The sequence below is a fragment of the Grampus griseus genome, assembly GCF_964374135.1.
Source record: "Grampus griseus genome assembly, chromosome: 2".
Classification (NCBI taxonomy): domain Eukaryota; kingdom Metazoa; phylum Chordata; class Mammalia; order Artiodactyla; family Delphinidae; genus Grampus; species Grampus griseus.
In genome coordinates this window covers 127272716-127295225 of record NC_139018.1, presented here as the reverse complement: position 1 = coordinate 127295225, position 22510 = coordinate 127272716, and the positions used below count along the sequence as shown (strand labels likewise).

At 41.9% G+C, this 22510-nt stretch overlaps 1 protein-coding gene across 2 annotated transcripts in view; it reads right to left on the bottom strand.

Annotated features, from left to right (window-relative positions):
* TTC23 (tetratricopeptide repeat domain 23) overlaps window positions 1–22510 on the bottom strand; it is a 111093-nt gene that overhangs the window by 30367 nt on the left and 58216 nt on the right. For both annotated transcript variants that reach the window (XM_082649151.1, XM_082649150.1), the window contains 2 exons: window positions 17067–17244; window positions 4375–4480 (listed from right to left, as the gene is read on the bottom strand). In XM_082649151.1, the coding sequence (XP_082505277.1) occupies window positions 4375–4480; window positions 17067–17244 (284 nt within the window). The remainder of the gene's footprint in view (window positions 1–4374; window positions 4481–17066; window positions 17245–22510) is intronic.

Sequence of the window (22510 nt, the reverse complement as noted above, 5' to 3'; positions counted from 1 at the left end):
AGAGCTCCCTGGCCTGCTGGACCCCACACCACAGATGGGGCCACTTCCAAACAAGGCCACCCGTGCTCAGCAGGCTCTGCCTCTCAGAGGTTTACACTGAAATGTACTTGGCTTCAGCCCATTTCATTTTAATATCCTTTAGGAGAAGAGTTATAAACACAAGGCCAATGCCTGGAGACTTAGCAGGGTTGGGAGAGCTGTTAATACCAAGTTTGTCTATGGCTGCTCCGGGAAGCTGGCCAGGCTCAGGTTAGTGACATTCTACAAGCCTGAATTGGGAGCCCTTATGCAATCACAATCCTTCGTGACTTCTAAGGCAGTTTTGTCTGCATAAGGAATACAGGAAGGCACAGAGCAAAGGGATTAGTTTGATTGTGGAGCCTGAAACACACTGGCTTCTTGGCCAGTGGCGTTTTGTTTGTCCGAGGGCAATGCCTTCAATGGACATTTAGCAAGTAGGCTATGGAGAATCCCTAGATGAGAAATTTTTCCTATTAACGATTCTTTAAAAAACAAACAAACTGTACTTGGCACAGACTAGTTTAAGCATAGGAGAGCAGAGTTGAGATCCCCGTGCACGTGGATCCCTTGGCACTCAGTGGAAGGTGCAGATTTGCTCCCAGGAGATCTGGCTGGCACTTCTGAACCACAAATGACCAAAGTCCAGGCCAGAGAGTCCTGCCTGGGTGAGACCTAGGGTGGGGAGGCTGGTCCCCCACTTAGTTGTCAGACAAAGATAAATTCCAAATTCCTGCCTTTCCTTTCCCCTTCCAGGAGGTAGCAGAGGCCTGGAGAAACCTCAGCCCTGGGTGGGCTTCTCTCATTATCGCATTGGCTGTGTGTGAGGGGACAGCAGGGACATGAAAACCAGGCCCCCTGAAAGACGGTGGGAAGGCGCCTGCCCACTGCCACTGCAGCTCCTGGCTGTGGGGGACCCCGCTCCTTCCTGCTTTTTCGGGGAAGCTGAGTCCATGCATGGAACACGGCTGTACCCTCTGGGCCCAGGCCACTGAGCTTAGCAGATAAGAGCCGGAACAAACTATCTTAAAATGCCAGCCAGACAGCTCATTGTTCACAGTCTTCCCCATGTTTGTCACCAAGAGAACAAAGATTCCCACGGCAGCACATTCAAGCTTGTTAACACAGTAGGAATAGTCTGTGGTTTCTCTTTGCTTTGATTCTTTTCTGATGTGCCCATTTCAATGGTTGGCTTGAGGCCTTAGGGGCAAGGGCTGGTGCGCCTCTCTGCCCCTGCTCCAGGGCTTCATGCTGCCTCTGCACAAGCATCTGTTTTGATCCGACAGCTTCTCTGCCCAGCCTCCTCACTTAGTGTTGACTCGCCTTCAAGCCTTCAGTAAACTCTCTTCCTGTTGGTGTCAAGGTGATAGACATTTCCAGTGTCTTCTGATTAGTGGAAGCTGAGTCTGAGAAGGGAGCATCCTTACACTGATTGGGGCTTTGTCCCTCTTGGGTAGAGCAATGAGTAGAGAGGATATTGACTGATGGTGCTGGTGGTATGGAGAGCTGGCTGTGTTAGCTCCTTTGTAAAATGGGAGGTCATCTTGCCTCCAAGGCTTGTTAGGATTAAATGGGCATGTTTGTGAGAGTGCCAGCACCTGCATACAACGGGCGCTCGACCCCTGCTACTGCTGTTGTCATCATTGCTAGTATGATTGTTGTTATGATTCCTGCTGGTTCGGGTTCCTGAGGCCTCTGTGAGTCAATATGTTTCAAGCAATCGATCCTCCAGGCCTCAGGCAGAAGTGACCCCCTTCCTAATCTGCAAAGCCAGTTGCAACTGTCTAACTCCCTGCTCTTGGGGGAAGTTTTTTTCTTATCCTTCCCTATTCATTCTCCTCCCCCTTCAGATACTGACTGGCAAGTAGGCTTTCTGGGTGCAGGTCACCAAACAGTCTGAGCTGCCAAAGAGACACGGGGCAGAATGGGGGGCTGAGAGCCTGTGCACGATCCTGGGCTGGCCCCTTCCCAGACGGCACTCAAACTGGTTTCCTTGGGCCACCGTTGCTCTTCTCAAGTCCCTTTCTCTCCCCAGAGCCACACACTCTTTGGGAGGGGAAAGAAGGGAAAAGGGCATGTGCAGTGCCAGTCCTTATAATATAGCATGGAGGTCAAGAGCCTAGGTTCAAGTCTACCACTCCCTGGCTATGGCTCTTGGGAAATTACCTAACCCTCTGTGCCTTAGTTTCTCCATCTGAAAACTGGGAACACTTGTACCAAACTCACAGAGCTGTGGTGAGGATTAACTGAGTTAATAAATATAACATGGTTAGAACCATGACAGTATGTACTATGTAAGAATTCGCTATTATTACTGTGTGAGGTCATTAAATTTTCACAGACCTAATTATCTGTATCAAGTAGGTATTAGTGGCATTCTCTATTTATAGGGGAGGCTATACCAACACCATATTTAGACTGGAAAACTTAGAAAAAAATACATAATTGGATTGTTTCTGATTCTATAATTACACAAAGCAGAATGGTCTAACTTTGCAGCTACAAGAAACAAGTATTTTAGGGACATGATTTCTATTGTTCCCCACCTAATCCATACATTCATCAGGTGTGTACACTGAGCACTAGCTGAGATGCTGGCAAACCAGAATCCCTCTAGGCAAAGATGGTCTCTGGTCTTAGCCTCCTGTAGTTGCTTGGTGTTCTCTGGGAGTAGATCCCCTCCCCCACACCCCAGCAGTTTAAATGCTCAGAAACTTCCAGTTCTCAACCCATGAGCCCCCCAAGAAAAACAGGAAGGACCTGACAACCACTTATTATACTCATGCTTCCCAGGTCAGAAGTTAGGGATCTAGCCCTCACACTTGTTTTGCATCCCTCAGAGCCTGAAACATATTTGACTTGGTGACCATCAACTATGCATTGATTTCACATAAAAATTCAGATTTCTGCCTTCTCTTGAAAAAACAGACCTGCTAATACAAGCTTGCTTTCCACATGACAGTAATGGGCTGGAGCTGAATAACAGCTGCTCACTTTCGACAGGGGATGGGCCTCTCCAGTTTGCCACAGTCCTCACCACTCCCTATTGCATCTCTCAGATTACAGCCAACAGTTAGCTGCCATTTATAATTATGCTTGCTGCTGCTACTGTTTTCTAATGACTACTCGCTTCACTCACATTGCTTACTTGGTTCCTATAGACATTTAGATTAGTGACTCCTGCTAATCTAGGGGTTTCCATCATGTTTGCATTTTAAGTATCCTATTAATACTTGTGGCATGGAAGGTTCTTTTCCCCTATTAAAGGAATTTTAGCCACCAATAAACTGGTTAAAATGTTGGCTCTTTGAAGGTTTTGAAGTTGATTGCTATGTATGGAGTGTTCTAGGGAGTTAAGGTAGGGAAGGTCGCCTGCCTTCTCTATCCTCCAGCTCTGAGAAGGTGCTCAAAGCTCCGGGAGACCAGAATGAAGGATCTTTAAGGTGGGATGGACAGAAAGATAAACACTGGTATCCCCTTCCCCAGCTCCTCCCTGGACAGGAGCCCCTGCCTGGCCCAGGAACCTCTGCAGACCAGGCTGCTCACTGAGGCTCCTCCTTCATCTTCTCCCCCCACCAGCCTCCTCATCTTAGCCCAGCTCCTACTCCCTGAACCTCAACCTCAAGCCTTCCAGATACTGATTTTCAAATTGATGGCACACTGGACCTTATTTTCCTACAATGCATAAGTAGTTTTAGCTGACATCTTGGAATACACCTCTTGTCTTCTTTATGAGTTATACTCTGTTTATGAATATTCTGACCAACAACAAAGAAAGTCACTAGAATGCATGTTCTCCATCAATAGAGGCATATTGTATGCTCTGAGCCCAGGATGGGGGATTAAAGAACTCCCAAGCTCACTGCTCTACCTATTATGTGGGGCTAAGAAAAACTATATGACTCATAAATGACAACTTCCTTTTGGAATCCTGAAGCCGTGTAAGTTCATCCTGATTGAAAGCTCAGCCCTGTGAGAGTCTGGAGGCCGGAGTTCCAGCAGGTCAGATCCGTTGCCACAGTAGCTCCTCAACCTTTAAAAATAGATCACCTTTGAAAGTCCAGTAGATTTCCCTGTAAGCCCAGCACAAACTCTCTGGGGCTCTGATAGCTATGTTTGGATGAAGATTTGCTGTATTTGAGAGTAAAAGATTAGAGGAAGGCTGAAAAAAGATAGAAACCAAAGGACTCTGGACTCTAGTGAAGCTAACAGAGAAGACTCTCTGAAGGGTCTGTCCCAGCTCCATCCACCTGTTCATCCATCCCAAAGGCAGCTAGCCCACAGATACCGACGCACATGGGACAGGCAGGGAGCAGGCCTCGCTGTCCCCCACGGAAGGCTCGCTCTCGCTCTCACCATGGTGCTCAGGCCTTCCAGAAGCGACAGCAGCACAGGCGACAGAGTGTGCGGACACGGCTGCCTCCTCTTGAGAGGGGTTTCTGCTCAGGACGATGAGACGCGCCTGTCATCATGGAAAGAAGACACACGTTTGTTTACATGCTTGGCAGCAGCAGCAGGGAACTAACTATTCTTGGAACGATAAGCAGAAAGTCAAGGAAATTTCTAGCAAGCTAAACAATATGATTTATGTGGAAGCACAATCAACTCTTGGGAGAGCTCGGTTTCAAAAGCATTGTGTAGTTGAGAAAGCACCAAGCCCTGGACGCTGAGTCCAGATAGCTCGATGCTGTGGCCAGGGCTTATTTCTAAGTAAATAATTTAAAAGTCTATGCTCCCATGAGTGCAGTGTCAGCAGAAGAGGAGGGAGGGTTTCCAGGAGGAAGGAGATAGATTAAAAAGTGCCTGTGCTGTAGGGGAAGTGGGCAAGCACAGAACCCTACCCACTGGTCAGCCCAGAGAGGGGGACCTACCCCCAGTGTCAGCAGCCTCACCCACAGAAACCCCGACCCCACCCCCATGCCTGGTCCGCCAAGCTCATTTGCCTATAACCTCGGCGAACTGGACCACAGGAGCTGTCCGAACACAGGAAACAGCTCAGTTCCTTGAAAATGAAGCCCATTTAAAAATTCTTTAAGGGGAAAAAACCACCGTATGATCTATGAACATAAAATAAAAATAATCCTTTCAAATAAAATACAAACTACATCCCTTCAAATAAAAAGATATTAAGCAAACAAACAAGTAAATAATCCCATGGATTAGTCATAGCTCCTGGAGGCTGAAAGAATCGGGGTGCTTTGGGCAGTGTGCACCAGGGCAGGAGGAATGTCAGCATTCATGACATGGTAGAAACAGCAAATCTGAAGGCAGAGCATCAAGGTCAGAATCTTATCTCCATCCTTTATTAGCTGTGAGGTACCTTGGGCAAATCACCCACTCAGCAACCTCAGTTTTTTCATCTATAAAATGAGGATAATGAAAATTGTCAAAAATATTTAAATCGATATCGCAAATGAAAAAGAAATGAAAAGTAACAGCCTAAATCTTAGACTAGATAAAGCCATACCATTAGAACCTTCTAGTCCAGACCAAGCAGTGAGACAGCAAAGCCATAGAGACTTGTTCCTCTGATGACCAGCTTAATACATTTCTGAGATGATAAGCAGGGTAGACTCTAAACTGTCCCCTCATTTGTCATATGTTAAAATCCACTAGTTACTAGATCTAGACTTTTTATGATAGGGGCTACTCCAAATCAAGATTGCTGGTAATAACTTTTATTGCTGTGTTAGAACAATCAGGATTTCATATTTGTAAATGCTAACAATATCCTTTGTTTTAAAATGACTTTTCTTATTACAGCAATGGTCCCCAACATTTTTAACACCAGGGACCGGTTTCGTGGAAGACAATTTTTCCACGGACAAGGGGTGGGGTGGGGGTGGGGGGTGGGGGGGCGTGGTTCAGGCGGTAATGCCAGCGATGGGGAGGTGGCAAATGAATCTTCCCTTGCTTGCCGCTCATCTCCTGCTGTGCGGCCCCGTTCCTAACAGGCCCCGGACCGGTACCGGTCTGCACCCCGGGGGTTGGAGACCCCTGTATTACAGGATCTAGATAAATTGAATACTTGATTTTGGAAAACCCCAAATTGGTCATTATCCTCGATTTGGCCTGAAGTTCTGACTGGAAATGCTTTTCAAATAGGACACAGTGTTAGAGTGAAAGGATCAAATGTTCAGTGCTCAGGGAAAGGAAAAAAGAGAGGAAAAGCTTGCCCCACCCCAAATGCAAATGGATCATGTTTACTTTGTCTTTTCCCTGGGTTAACTATCTCTAGAATCCACTTTTGAAGAGAGCACCCTCTCATGCCAGAAAAGATTTAACTCATCTTGTTACAAAGACATTTTACACACAGTATTTTAGATTGATTGAAACTCAAATTCAAATTCAAAAAGATTTCATATGTTGTTTCCACTTAATATTATAATTCGAGGCAATGTAAAATATGCATGTCTATCAAAATTACTTTCAAATGAATTATTAACATGTTCTGAGAGTTCTCTAAGTTGCCTTTTGTCTTGGAAACAGGAAGCAAAGTTTTCCATGAGCAAAAATGTTCATATTATCAAGAAAATGGATCCTGAAATCTTATGGAGATCTGAACATATCACAAAATCTTCAATGTTTTGCTGTATGAGATGCTAATATAAGCAAACATTTAATATTCATTATTCACTTCAGAAACTCAGTCTCTGATCTAATTTGTTATTTGATGTTCGCAAAGTTTCTAAAAACCATATGCGGGAGTGGGGGGTGAGGGTAGTGGAGAAGGGAACCCATGATGTTTAAAATGTGCAATCTCATTTATTCAGAAAAATTCAATTCAGTTTAATTTAATTCAGTCCTATTCAATTCAACTTATCTTAATTTTTAAATGCTTTCTACATGCCAGATATTATTCAAACCCTAGGAATTCACATAAAGATTAGGCAGGGCTTTTGGTTTTAAAGGAGCTTACAGACAAACTACAAAAATGTGGGGTAGCTTGATTTTACCTAAACTCACAGACACTGCCCCTCACTAGGTTTTAGCACCCGGCTCACTACTTTCCTCTCCACCCCTCCTCCTGTTATCATTTTCAGTGATTTCAGTATCCCTAAGATTGGTCTGCACCTATTGGGCAAGAAAGAGATGGCACAGTTTAACAGATGAATAGAGGAAAAGAAGTTGATAAAAGAAAAGAAGTTTGCACAGAGGAAACCTAAGGAAGAGAGTGCTGGACCCCAAACAGGCTGCTTTAACATCACAGGCAGAGCAAGGGAGGGAGCATTTGCTGGAACTGGAAAGATGAATTATAGGGGAGGGAGCTGTAGCTTTCAGTGAATGGATGCAGACCACCTGCACTGACCTTGCTGGGAGGAGCTGAGGGAATAAATAAGCTGTGCTCTCTCCTTCCAAGGTCAAGGCTGTGTGCCTCCCAGCCAGAGAGCAAGGCGGCCCACTGACACTGTACTTAAGTGGGCACAGTGAGGGATGCAGAGTGGAGCTAAAAGAGCAAACTAAAACACCCAGCGAATGACCCAGCTAACACCTTGGCCTCTTGGGTTTTGACAGGCTTATTTTCCTCCCTACCCTCAGCCACCTGGTCCCCCATGATGCTCTGGGCCTCATCATCGCTTAATCTTTGCTACCTCTGGATCCCGCAGCTCACAGACCCTGTTTGACTGTTGGGGCATCCTGGCTCTATCACATCCATGCAGCTTCTCATCCTCTGTCCACTCTCCACATCTCACTAGCCATCCACCCCTCCTGCTGTCCCTTCCCTTCTGGTCCAGCTTAGAGGGCACCACCCATCAGTGTCTATATGGAAAATGCCCTCAACTCCACTGAAGCATTATTTGAGATGGTGAAAAATGGGGAAGCATCTAAACATCCATCAGCAGGGGAACGAATATATTGTGGTTTATTCATACAATGATTGAACTCTATCTATATGTATTAACATTTCAAAAACACACCACTGAGTGGAAAAGCAACTTATGAAAGGATGCAAACATCATGATGCCACTGCTTTTCAAGTTTCTGATTTTAAAGCAAAAGAACCCCTTATATACCAAACAGAATGGTTCTCTAACATACAAAGCAGGTAAGTGTGGAGCTGCTCTCACTGAAGCAGGTAGAGAGACCCTGGGAAGCCCACCCAGTTGCTTCCATCCAGCCACCCCCAAAAGACCCTCCTTGGAACATGAGTGTTGGCGGTGACACAGTTTGACAACCACAGTACCACACCATGCAGGAGGCCTCCTGAGGGAGTGAGTACTGAGAAAGTTGACAAAGCTAGTGATGAGATTACCCAATCTTTCCAAACTAAACCACTGTTCACAATTCTGGAACAACACTTTGTTTGCTAAGATAATATAAATATCCTTGTTACATACATCTGAGAGCATTTAAGGACTAGTTGTTAGGGTGAACAGAATTACAGGAGTCCTGCTTGCCTCTCCGGCTTTATACAGTGGCCCGAGTACTAGGCCCCGCTGGGGATCTGCGGCTTGACTACGCCCACTCCTCGTTATTTATTAATCACCCCAGGGCTGGCATCTCTCCTCCCATCCTTTGAAGTTTTTGATATCTTATGGTTATATGTTTATCAACTGTCATCTTGAGGCTGAGGAGGAACATTTAATATTCTTAAATCTCTTCAGCTGCTAGCATGTCGTACTGGGTTAAAAGCAAAAACACCTTTAATATCCCACATGGAGTAGGGTCATTAATTGAAAAAAACTCATTCACAAGACCAACTGCCTCAAGCCCTGGCAAGGTACAGAGCAGCTGTTGCATTCTGGTCCTCTTATGTGTTTCTGGGGGAAACCAAGGATTCCTCAGTGCCAACCCAGCTGTCAATAGACACAGCCAGAGCCAGGGCTGGCAGACTCTTATCTAACTGGGCCTGTCCCCTTGGATTTGTAAAATGTGTAACAGTTCTTGAAGAGAAAACTCGATGACTACTAAAAAGGATGTTTCTATTTATGCAGGCAGACCCCACCACATGAACACTCAACTTAAAACACTGGGTGGGTTCTGAGTGTGGAACCCCAGCTCTTGTGGGGAGGGAGAGAGAGATTTTTTTCCCACTTTGATAATGATTAGGGGAATCAGTGACTCAGAGGGAAATCTCCTCTCCCATAGCATAGTGAAGAGCACACAAGTAGCTCAAAGTACATTTGTGGACTTAAACTGGGTCTATTTACCCTGGAGATGAGAACACTCAAAGAGAAGACAATAGTAATTGCCAGGATCTCTTTGTAAAGTTGAGGGCTAGCACAGGGAGGGACCGAGGGAAGGAGGGAAATAACATCGATATACACCAGCTCCGCTTAATCTCAAAATGACCAGTGAGAGTGATGTTAACTGCCTAATTTACGGATGGCAAAATGAAGCCTTGAGGAGAGTAATCGACTGTCTGAAGGTCACATAGTTGGTCAATGGCAGAACAGGGATTTGAATTAAGGCGTGTGATTTCAAATTGCATGCTTTTCTCATCTAACACCTGGTTATCTAGAGGGTAGAAGTCACAGAACGGCAATTTTCAAGTCAATGTAATGAAGAACTATTTAAGAGTCAGAGAAATAGTTACTAAGAATTAGACTCAGCCCAGAATTAAATAGACTGGCTAGGGAAAGAGCGAGCTGCCAACACATGGAATTCTGAGCACTGACTGTAGAGAGACGCTGTGGAGGGGGTCAGGCAGTGGACGGTGGATGGAGCAGACGTTAAAGTGCCTTCTACCAAGTGGCTCCGTTTCTGCTTTGATTCAAATTTGTGCCTTAATTCAACAGAAGCTCAAGTCCACTTGTCACTATGAGGTATGAGCTTGCTGTGTTTCTCTTATAACTGACCAGCTGTGAGACTGCATAGCTTTCTCTCTCAGCTCTGCCAGAGCTGGCCATTCTACCCTTAGGCTTTGACTGTCATCCTTGTTCAAGACAGGGTCATGTTGCAGCCCAAGGTTGCCACTTCCTTTCCTCTCCCATCTCTGCCCAGTAGGGAAGTCTTCCATGGCCACACACACCATAGGGGACTGAGGCAGCTGGAGGGCACTGGCTAAAAAAACGATGGAGCTGGGAATCCCCGGGGGAAGTAGATGCAAGGGAAGTAACTGGGTGCAGAGGGCATTCAAAACCTGGTTTCTGAGGGCCCCAGACTGAGCCAGTTTCTTTTAATAGTCAGAGAAAATCTCTGTGGCAGCTTTCCAGTTGTCAATTTTAGCTCCTCCAAAGGGCTGGGGAGAAAAGGCCCTACTCGCTGTAAGAGTTAGCACTAAAATAGACATGTTGGGGCCTTATATTTTTGTCTTTTTGTTCTGTGTGTTTTCTTAAAACTTAATTATATTTTTAAATTGTAAGAGTAGTACCTGCATATAACTTTTTAAAAATCCTAAGTAGTAGAAAAGAATAAGCAATTAAAAATTTTAATGCCCTGTCCTTTGTGTCTATAAGCCTCAACCCCTCTTCTCCTCATTTCCAGTCTGATTTATTATAGCTACCCACTATCAACAGTTTCCTGCATATCCTCTCAGAAATACTGATGTGCTTATACACACACACACACACACACACACACACACACACACACACACACACACACGAGATCAGAGCCTGGCCATGTTCCCCTCTCAGCTCAGCTTCATCTCCTGCCACCCATTCTGGGCTCTCACCACAGTGGTTCCCCTCTCCTCAACCTTTGGGGTGTCTCATTATCAGATCCCCCATCAGCTCAGGCTGCCCCGCTGGGAGCTCTCGCAGCACCCAGTACCTCCCCCTGTGGTGCACTTCACAGTGGTAGTTTTACATTCATCTGTGTGATTCTTCACTAAGTTCTGTCTCACTCACTAGGCTGCTTCTTGAGGGCAGGGCCTCTGACATCCGAGCCTTCCATCATAGTCCCAGGCCTAACACTGTGCCCAGCACAATGTAGTCTTTAACTGGTCATTGACTGACAGAATATTCTGGTCTACATCTGGCTTTTTAAAATTAAGAATATATTTTGGACACCTTTCTTCAGAACACAGACATCCATCTCATTCTCTTTAGTGGCTCTACAGTATCCCATCACGTGGATAGATCATAGCTTTATAACCAGTCCCCTACTAATGGGTTTTAAGAGTGTTTCTAATTTTTTGCTATTGCTAATAACCCTGTTTCTTTGCACACTTGTGCACATCTATCTGTTACGTAAGTTTCTAGAAGTGAAATTGCTGGGTCAAAGGGTCAGTGTGTTATAAAACTGGAGAGGGAATGTCAATTGCTTTCCCCCAAAATGGTGCTGATTCCCAGTCTTACCAGCAGTGCATGAGGATGTCTGCTTCCCCACACCCTTGCCACCATGGAGTGGCACCAAACGTTTTTGGCATCTCCTTGGTTAAACTGCACTTCTTTAATAACAAGTGAGGTTAGGGATTATTTTTGGATGGTTATTGGCCATTGTATTCCCTCTTCAGTAAAACGTCTGTTTCTGTTTTTTGTCCATATTTCTATTGAGTTGTCTTTTTCATCTAGATTTTATAAGAACTCTTTCTATACTTTCCCCTCCTTGACATTTATTTCTTAACTTTGTGATATGTTGTCATAGAGAACTTTTTCATTTTTATGCTGTCAAGTTTATCAATCTTTCTTTCTCTTTTTTCTTCTCGTCCCTCTGTCTCTCAATCTATAGCTATCTGCACACCTGCAGAGGAAAAATGCCCAACAAGTGTCACAACACTGGGTACTTCTAGGATGGGGGAGGAGGGCTGAGATGACTCGTAGCCCATTTCTCTGTATTTTTCTGTATGGCTCGATTTGTTTTTTTATAAAAAGCATTATCGTTATGATAAAAAACAGATGTCTTTTCAAAAGAAGCAGTATGGCACCATGATTTGTGTCATTCTTAGAAAAGGTTTATACTGTATAAAATCATATCTGCATTCTGCATCTTTTCTAATTTTAAACAAAATAGGCTAGTGTTGTCAGAGATTTTGAAAATTAAAAATAGCACTCATCTGATTATTTGTAATAAATGAATTACACTTTATAGTAAATACACAGCAATTAACAAGAGCCAATAAGAAGTGCTGCCATTTACTGAATAGTCTGCACCTGCCAGGAGTCACATGTGAGCACCTATCAGCCACCTAGGCCTGACCAAGGCCAATAACTCACCCAGAGCAGGAACCTGAACCCAGATTTTCTGATCTTAAAGTCTTAGGTAGAGTAACTGATAAATTATTTCATCATACTTTGCAAATCAAACTTCTCTAAATTTGGGAACTACTGAATGGCAGAGCTGCCCTGAAAACTGAAAAGAGATATGCGATTCGAGTGTCAGAGACGTGAAAAAGCAATCCAAGCTAGCGCGGTGTTAACGTATACTCCTTGAAGGCACACACCCACAAACATGCCATTGCTCACACAAACGAAATCCTGGGATTTTTCTTTTGGATAGGAAAATAAGGTTCTAGTGCCAAAATCTGCCACGAAGAGTTTCAGAAACAATCACGTTTGTGTGGTTTTCTCACAGAACCCTGCTGCAGAGGACCCACAGGGCTGATGACAGCTCTTTCATCAGTCCTTGGGACTGCTGCCTTCCCTCTGTGATGGTTCTGGGGGGCTGGCTTTAGTTTTCTCCATTTTAATGGGTTAGTTCCTAAAATACTTTGGAACTTTTATACATTCTACAGAGAATAAAAGGTCTTTTCTCCCTAGGTGTTTCTCTCACTCCAAAGGAATGAAGAGTGAAAAAACAAGAGGGGAAATAACAAAACCCCTTTCCTTTGTGTGTAATTAATAAATGGCTTTTAGGCATGGGCTCCCTTGGAGAGCTATACCTTTCTGTATTTTAGGTAAAGTTTGCTAAAGAAAAGGGGAGATTTGATAAATGTTTAACAATTACTGTTAATAAATAAAAGTAGCTTATACTGGCAACATGCCAAGTTGTTCACAAAGCACTTTCCTTTTTGAATCTTTGAGCTGTTCTGTGAAGTGGATAGGGTCTTTTGTAGGCTTTTTTTTTTTTTTAGAGACTAAATGACTTATATTATCAAACAAATGGTAAACAGAAGAGTCTGGACTCCAACCCAAGTTTTCTGATTTCAAATCCAATGCTATCTTGACTTCACAAAGCTATCTCTTTAATAATCATAGGCAAGTATTTATTTAAACACTCTCTAATCTTTATTAACCTCAAGAATAAACAATAAAAGTCACCTATTAAACTTGACAAGGCATTAAAAAAAAATGAGTGAATTCCTCCATAACCTGTTTACAGAGAAATATTTCTCAGAGTCAAAATCTAAATGTAATAAAAGATTGAAAACTTGAAAGCACTAAGAAAACTTTTGTATGGCAGAAAACATTACACATACACACACAAACTAGAGCTAATAAACAAATTTACAAAGGTTGTAGGATACAAAGTTAACATACAAAAATCATTTGTATTTCTATGCACAGGCAATGAACAATAAGAAAAAGAAATTAAGAAAACACTTCCATTTGTAACAACATAAAAAACTCCAAAATACTTGGGAATAAATCTACCAAAAGAAGTGCAAAACTTATACTATAAAACATGGTTGAAAGAAATTAAGGAAGACCTAAAGAAATAAGAGATTATCCCATAGTTATGGATTGAAAGGCTGAATACTGTTGGGCTTCCCTGGTGGCGCAGTGGTTGAGAGTCCGCCTGCCGATGCAGGGGACACGGGTTTGTGCCCCGGTCCGGGAAGATCCCACATGCCGCGGAGCGGCTGGGCCCATGAGCCATGGCCGCTGAGCCTGCGCGTCCGGAGCCTGTGCTCCGCAACGGGAGAGGCCACAACAGTGAGAGGCCTACATACCGCAAAAAAGAAAACCAAAACAAACAAACAAAAATTCTAAATTAAAATAAATTTGAGATTAATCTCAAATTTATAAAATTTGTAAAATGGGAATAAAATAATATAAAAAAGTTTGCAAAGTTGGTGTGAAACTGGCTCAATTATGAGCAAAGAAAAGCCAACTTCTGGTGGCCAGGTAACTCAAAACAACCTTTTGGCAGAATGTCAACAAAAATCAAGAGGTATAAAAATGTTCATATCCCAGCAGTTTAACTTTTGGAAATGTATATCAACATACAATTCAAGAAAAGAAAAAAACATTTTTTAAAATAAGAATATTCAGAATTATTGATACTACCAAAAAATTGCAAATCCACAGTGTTCCTTCACTCAGTAAATGTCCCAACCAGCCACACGCAGAAAACTGGTCTAAAGTTGGACTCCTCCATCTCCTTCACTCTCCCACATCTGCGCAACTCCCAGGCCTGTCATTTCTACTCTCTATCTGTCTGTGTCTCTCCGTTCTCATGACACTGCCTGAGTCCGGGCTGTCATCATGCCTACCTGGTCTGTTGCACAGCCACCTACTGAGTCGCCTTCCTGGTTATCTCTCTGCCATCCAGTCCCTTCTCCATACTGCAGAGCAACCCTTCTAGACTGATAATCTGGTGATGTCAATCTCCCTGCTTGAAAACCCTTAACTGCCCTTAGGATGAAGCTCAAATTCCTTACCATGACTTTCCACACCCCATCTGAATGATACCCACCCACTGCCTTCCCATTCCCATTGCCCAGGCATCGGGAATTTCTTGCAGTTCCCCAAATGCGTCAAACTTTGTCTTACCTTCAGACCTTTCCATGTACTCTGCCCCCTGCCTGGGTCAGTCCTCCCCACCTCTTAGTATGTTTTGAGGCAGGCACCTGCCTTTATTACCTTTGCTTCCTCATATCTCACTCACAGTACAATCTGGATTCTGTTTTCAACAGTGCCTCAATGTTTCCCTCAACTAGGTCATCAATGAAAGAAAAAGAAAAGCAAGAAAAGGAAAGGGAGAACTTTTCAAAAATTCATATATTGCACTAGCAGGCACTGTGCTCAACACTTTACAAATATGAACTCATTTTTTCTCCCGACAGCTCCATGCCCTCCATAACAGCAAAAGGTATCAAAAGGGGTGACAATGAGAATATCTCTTTCTTTTCTTCTTGTTTTTATCTGGCAAATTCTTCTTTTTCCTTTACCTATTTATCCTTCTTTACTTGACCAATGAACACCAAAGTTCCTCCACAAACGCTGCCCGAGTGATCTCACCCTCTCCCAAGGCAATTACTGTGTATAAGTGGAGGACTTGCTGACCTATTTTCTGAACTCTAGTCCTGATTATATAACTGTCTAGCTGTCATTTCTGCTTGGATGCCTTATGGGCATCTCAGACTCACCATCAAAACTTGAGCTCACGGGCTTCTCTGGTGGCGCAGTGGTTGAGAGTCTGCCTGCCGATGCAGGGGACACGGGTTCATGCCCCGGTCCGGGAAGATACCACATGCCGCGGAGTGGCTAGGCCTGTGAGCCATGGCCGCTAAGCCTGCGCGTGCGGAGCCTGTGCTCCACAACGGGAGAGGCTGCGACAATGAGAGGCCTGTGTACCGCAAAAAAAACAAAAAACAAAAAACAACAACAAAAAACAAACAAACGAACAAAAAACCTGAGCTCACCATCTCTCCATCACCCAGTCACACCTGCTCCCCCACTGTAAATGACACAAACACCCACTCAGGTGTTCAGACCAGAAACCCGGGAGTCATCTTCGACTCTTCCCCTTCCCTCTTTGTCCTGCATCCACTCAAGCTCCATATCTCATAAATTCTGCCTCCTAAATCTTTGTCACACCCATCTACTTCTCTTCATCCTTATGAACATCATCCTAGTTTAAGCCACCACCATCTTCAGCCTTCAGTGCTCCACTCTACCTCCACTCTTGGCACATCCTCCCTAGTCTACTCTCTACATGTCAGCCAGAATTACCTTTCAAAAAAAAAAAAAATACTGCATTTAAACCTGGGCTATGCCATTTATTAGCTGTGTACTCCTGGACATATCACTCAACCTTTCTAATTCTTGATTTCCTTATCTATAAACTGATAATAATAATAATATGTCACAGGGTGGTAATAATATTTAAGGGAGATAATCCAGAGAAAGTGAGAGAATGGCACACTCTAATAAACTGTGTGTGGGAGTATAAATGGTCATACAAATTTTAAAAGAAATAGCAATAAAGAACCCTCAGTACCATATCATTATATCTCATTTGAAATAAGAAATGAGTTAGTCTATATTTTACAACTTTAACAGGGAAAATTTCTCAGAAAACAATTTAAAACATGTTCTTAGCAGATGATACCACACAAAAACATCAAACTGACTGTGATGGTTAGTTTTATGTGTCAGCTTGGCTAGGCTATGGTGACCAGTTGCTAGGTCAAATACTAGTCTAAATGTTGCTATAAATGTACTTTGTAGCTATGATTAATATTTATAATCAGTAGACTTTGAATAAAGGAGATCACCTTCAATAATAGGTAATAATTGGGTGAGTAGGCCTCATCCAATCAATTGAAGGTCTACAGAGCAAAAGGCTGAGGTTTCAGTGAAGAAGGAATTCTGCTCCAAGACTGTAACACAGAGACCCTGCTTGCATTTTCAGCTGGCCCACCTACCCTACGGATTTCGGACTTGTCAGCCCCCACAGTTGTGTGAGCCAATTCCTTAAAATATCAGTAAATCTCTCTCTCTCTCTCACTCTATGTATACATCCAATTGGTTCTATTTCTCTGAAGAACCCTAACTGATACACTCACAGAGGAATCTTTTAATGACAAAGTAGAACAGCAGCTACCAGATGACAACTCTAAGTGACTTCAGGTAAAGATTGTAGAATGTGGTAGATAAGAACCCTAATAAGTTTGATAACATAAGCTCTAAATAGATAAGCATTAAATAATAAAGAAACATTGTCTGGGAAACAAGACTTAAATTATGCACCTAATATGAGAAAAGCCACCTTCAGGCAGTCTCAGACTGTTTGTGGAAGATGCACAAGTAACACAGGACCAGTATCCCACACTTGCCCACTTACGAAGATGTTTTTTGAACTTCTACCCCAGACCAAGTGTTCTACTTATCTAGAGCACTTAACAAACCCAGGAATTCTCAGAGCTGCTATTCCACCTGTATCTGTGAAAAGCAGTGGACTGGAACAGCTTTGGTGGCCAGTATGTTGCAGCTTACCTGTAAAAGGTGGTTGATGGATGCGTCGTGAAATCCCAGGGCTTGTTCTACACCTGCCAATTCCCTCAATGTTGGTACGCACTCAAGACTTTTTTCACCTTTACTGATCTCAATATATTCTAAAGCCTCTTGGTAGTGGGGCAGAGCTTCTTTTGATTTCTTCTGACCTTGATATACCCTAAAAAAATCAAAGGGATTATCTTTAAAGTAATTAAAATAGAAGATACTGAAAATAATAGATGGATTTGGCTCTCTGACCCCTGTTGCCAGGTTCATTTCCTAGGCAGCTAAGCCTTTCTTTCCTCCAAGGAGCAGCAGGGCATAGCAGTCAAGAGGATAGACTTTGGGATAATCAGGAAGGTTCAAGGGATAATAAGGAAGGTCAAGGGATAATCAGGAAGGTTCAAATCCTGGCTCCACCACTTACTAGATACAGGAACTTCAAGTCGCTTGACAGCTTTCTCATCTGTAAGTTAGGAATAATAACAGTGCCCACTTCACTGCGTTATCATAAAGATTCAATTAGTTAATATTTAAAAAAAAAACACACCTAGAATAGCCTCTGACACATAGTAAGTGCTGTGTAGGTGTTGGTTTAAAAAATATAAAATATTAAAACAAAAATAGTAATCAGAAAGGATGCCATGATACTGATAACTGATCTGTTGAGAAATTATAGAAATTTCCCAGTTTGGTGAGGGTGTGAAGCACTCACATTAACTGTTGGGAAGAATATAATTTGGGCACAAACTTTTCTATATCAAAATTATACGTATGTATGTACACACGTATTTCTGCTAATTGCACTTTTAATAGTTTATCTTGAAGAAGTACTCTGGCAGGAAAAGAAGATACTATATACAAGAATGTTTACTGAAGCATTCTTTGTAATAGTGGAAAAGTATAAAGCACTTAAAATACTCCAATAGGTGATCATCCAAGTGGGTTATAGTAAGTACATCTACACCGTGTATCCATTAAAGTTAATGTCGATCTGTGTGTATCAACATAGAAGTATATCCACTATATATTCTTCAGTAAAAAAGACAGATTACAAATGTACTTTATATAATCTTATTAGATCAATTTTGTATCTAATCTATATGTACACATATGCATAAACAGATACCCAAGTGTCACCAAAATGTTAGCAACAGTTATCTCTAAGGAGTTGATTGTGAGTGATTTTACTTTTCTTATTTATGCTTTATAAATTTCCCAAATTTTCTTCTATAAAAATATATTACTTTTACATCAGAAAATATGTTAATTTTAAAAATTAATTTAAAGGTGGCAGTGGGAAAATATTCTTGTAGTTTCTTGGGGTAAGACTCTCTCATATTAAAAAATGTATCTATATATATTGTTTAGAAACAGGCATTTAAAAACAATCTTCTCAAAAATACTTGTGAAGACTATTAGAAACTTTTCTTGCATGGAAAATTTTTTTTTTTTTTTGCGGTACGCGGGCCTCTCACTGTTGTGCCCTCTCCCGTTGCGGAGCACAGGCTCCGGACGCGCAGGCTCAGCGGCCATGGCTCACGGGCCTAGCCGCTCCGCGGCATGTGGGATCTCCCCGGACCGGGGCACGAACCCGCGTCCCCTGCATCGGCAGGTGGACTCTCAACCACTGCGCCACCAGGGAAGCCCGCATGGAAAATTTTTATGTACAAAATTCATAATAAAAGAAATCAATCCTTCTTATGTTTCCCTCCATCCCAGAATCTTTACTACAGAAAGGTCTTACGATTCCCAAATTACCCCCAAACTGAGACATAATGTGAGAAAGTAACTAAGAGACCACAAAAATAGGTTTTGTTTTCAATTGTAAAAATTGTAAACGATTACAAACAATTGTAAAAAAATTAATAAACAGAAACCTCAGTTAAATAGAGTCAGGAGCCCAGAAGCGGGAGCTCTCCTGCTCTGGGAGGACAGCAGAGTCCAACAGGAAGAAGAAAGACTCCTCTTCTTTCCTGGCAAGAACGTAGTCAATGAAAAGCCATGGACTCTTTGTGTCCTATGGCTCTCCCAAATCCTTTTCCCTTCTATAAAAGCATTCTCCTTCCCTCACCATGTGGGGACTTGCACCTGGCTCACCATGGTTTCAGACCCTAAATGAAAATTTTCTGCCGATCCTGAATGAACCTAATTTTATTTTTCCTAGAGAAATAACTGGCAGCCTATTTTTTTTTTTTTTTAGGTCAACATAGTCATTGGATACTCTTCACAACTATTTTGCTCTCCAATAAATTTCAAAGGAATTGACTGATAGAAGTAGAGTTACTTTTCAGATCTGTGGCTCAGATGGCCATAATGAAATAAAATGCTCACTGAATAGCTTATGAACTGGGATACTTTCTATAAGTGTAAAGAGGGTTAAAACACAAGAGGAGGTCAGGGATATGTTCCTGGACTAAGAAGGGTCCAGGTTGTAGCTTGCAGCAGCTCTAACCTTGGAAAGGAAGAGGTAAATAGACAACCTAGTAATACTGGACTCGCCTTCTAACTCTTAATGAGTTTGTACGTATCACATTTTATTTTTTAAGAGAAACCCCACTAGCATCTATGGTGATATAAAGAGGCTTTGAAACATATGGTTGGTAACAAATCACTTAGCCAAAGAATTAGATTCCTGGTAGACAAAAATTAAATAATTGAAAACAGGAGTCAGCAAACCCTGGCCTGTGGGCCAAATCTACTCACTGACTGCTTTTGTAAATAAAGTTTTATTGATACAGTCAGGCCCACTTGTTTACTTATTGTCTATGGCTGCTTTTGCACTACAATGGCAGAGTTGAAGAGTTGCAACAGACACTGTATAGCCTACAAAGCCTGAAATATTTACTGTCTGGGTCTTTACAGAAAATGTTTGTAAACCAACCTCTTGTCTAGAATCTACAGAAAGTCACATACTTTTAAAATGACTTCAGATTTTTTTCTACCTAATTTAGCCTAAATAACACAGACAATGCCATAGTTATTTGAGCAAAGGAAAAAATTCATCTTTCTCATGTTCATAAATGATGAAGAGTGTGCCAAGGAAGTAAAGAAGAGGTCCTTTGTTTCCAAGGCTGCTTGTAAAAGTCATAGAAGAGAAATAAAGCCAGTACAAATGCCAAGATGATCTCATTTGGGCAACAATTTTAAAAGAAAGCAATATTCGAAGCTTAGCAATAAGGCTGATAAATGAGAAGAAAATAGAAAAGTAAACAACAACAAGGCATAAGTTAATTCATGTATCAAAAATTCTTCCTTTCCTGAGATAGAACACTAAAGAAAAGTATTTGGGGGTTTGTGAAGCCATCTTAGCCAGAAGCACAGCACTCCAAGTTAACACCACAGCATCTTTACAGGTATTAAAAAGTGATCCTTCAAATATCCGACTCTCAGAGAAAATTTTATAGAGAAGAATACAGTATGAGAGGCAGGGCAATCAGTTACAAGTACTGCAACAGGAGTAGAAAACCCAGACTGTAGTTTGAACATAGTTACTTACTAGGCCACACAACCTTGGGAAAAAACAAAATGTTTCTGAACCTTGGTTTCCTCATCTGAACACTGGTGTCCAATAGGGTTGCTGTGAGAATCAAGTAAGATGTCTGAAAGTGCTTTGCAAACTGAAGCAAGCCATACAGATTGATATTAAATCCCTATACATAATCATACCTTTTACTCCTTCCCCTCCCAGCCTGTGGTCTCTCTGGAACTGAGAGGCATAGTTTCAGGTCGTTATATTGAAATGGACTCATTTGTGGTCTCATCTTGTTCCCACTCGCATGAGATTTTGGGAAGTCTAAACAATAGGTAGAATCAGTCAAACTCATGTGCAAGTGAGGTAGACATTTTCTTACACAATTGGGTTTTTTAAAAAATTGAGAATAATTTACTATCAGAAAAATACATATTCATCACTAAAAGTAAGAAAAGATATGGAAAATTAAAATATATAATTACAACATCCAAAGATGACTGCTATACACCTTGATATATATATACTTCCAGGTGATTTTCTATGCATTTTTAAAAAAGGATCATAATGTTTTAGAACCTGCTTCTTCCACTTAACCATACATTAAAATGTGGCAATAAATGCTATAGTATCACTTTTAGTGGCTGAATGGTGCCATATAAAGTTTGATTGACCACTCATCTTCTAAATATTTAGGACAGGGACTTCCCTGGTGGTCCAGTGGTAAAGAATCCACCTTCTGATGCAGGGGATGCAGGTTAAATCCCTCGTAGGGAAACTAAGATCCCACATGCCGCGGGGCAACAAAGCCTGCGCGCCACAATTCCTGAGCTCACGTGCCTCAACTAGACAGCCCGTGTGCCACAAACTACAGAGCCTACATGCTCTGGAGCCCATGTGCCACAACTAGAGAAGAGAAAACCTGCATGCCACAACTAGAGAGAAGCCCACGCGCCGCAACAAAGAGTCCATGTGCTGCAATGAGCACTGCAACGAAAAATCCCACATGCCTCAATGAAAAGCCTGTGTGCCACAACAAAGACCCAATGCAGCCAAATAAATAAATGAATAAATACATATTTAAAAAATATTCAGGACATATAAAAATGGTTTGTGAAAAAAAATGGTTTGTGGAATATTTTTACAAATGATATTTCTGATGAGAGACTTGCATTCAGAATATAAAAAGAACTCCTACAACAATAATAAAAAAGATAAATAGCCCAATTAAAAAATGAGCAAAGCACCTAAATAGTCATTTCTTTGAAGAAGATGCAATAAGCACATAAAGAGATGTTCATTATCACTGGTCATCAAGAAAATGCAAATCAAAACTACAATGAGATACCACTTCATACCCATTAGGACAGTGGGTATAATAATAATGATTTTAAAAAAGATAATAAAAGTGTTGACTAAGATGTGGAGAAATTGGAATCCTCACACACTGCTCGTGGGTATGTAAAATTATACAGTTACTTAGGAAAACAGTGTCAGTTCCACAAAAGTTTAAACACAGAATTACTAGATGACCTGGCAATTCCACTACTAGGTATATACCCAAAAGAAACAAAAACATATGTCGACATAAAAACTTGTACACAAATGTCCATAACTGCACTATTCATAAGAGCCAAAAAGTAAAAACAACCTAAATGTGCACCAACTGAAGAATGAATGAATAAAATGTGGTATATCCACTCAGTAAAATGTTATTCAGTCACAGAAAGGAAGTATTGCTACATGTTACAACATGGATGAACCTTGAAAAAATTATGCTAAGTGAAAGAGGTCAGTCACAAAAGACCACACACTCTATGGTTCCATTTATGTGAAATGTCCCTAACAGGCAAATCCATACAGACAGAAAGTAGACTAGTAGTTGCCAGGGGTTGGGAATTTGAGAATGGGGGCAGACTGCTAATGGAATGAAAATGTAAAATTGTTTGTGGTGATGTTACATACTAAAACC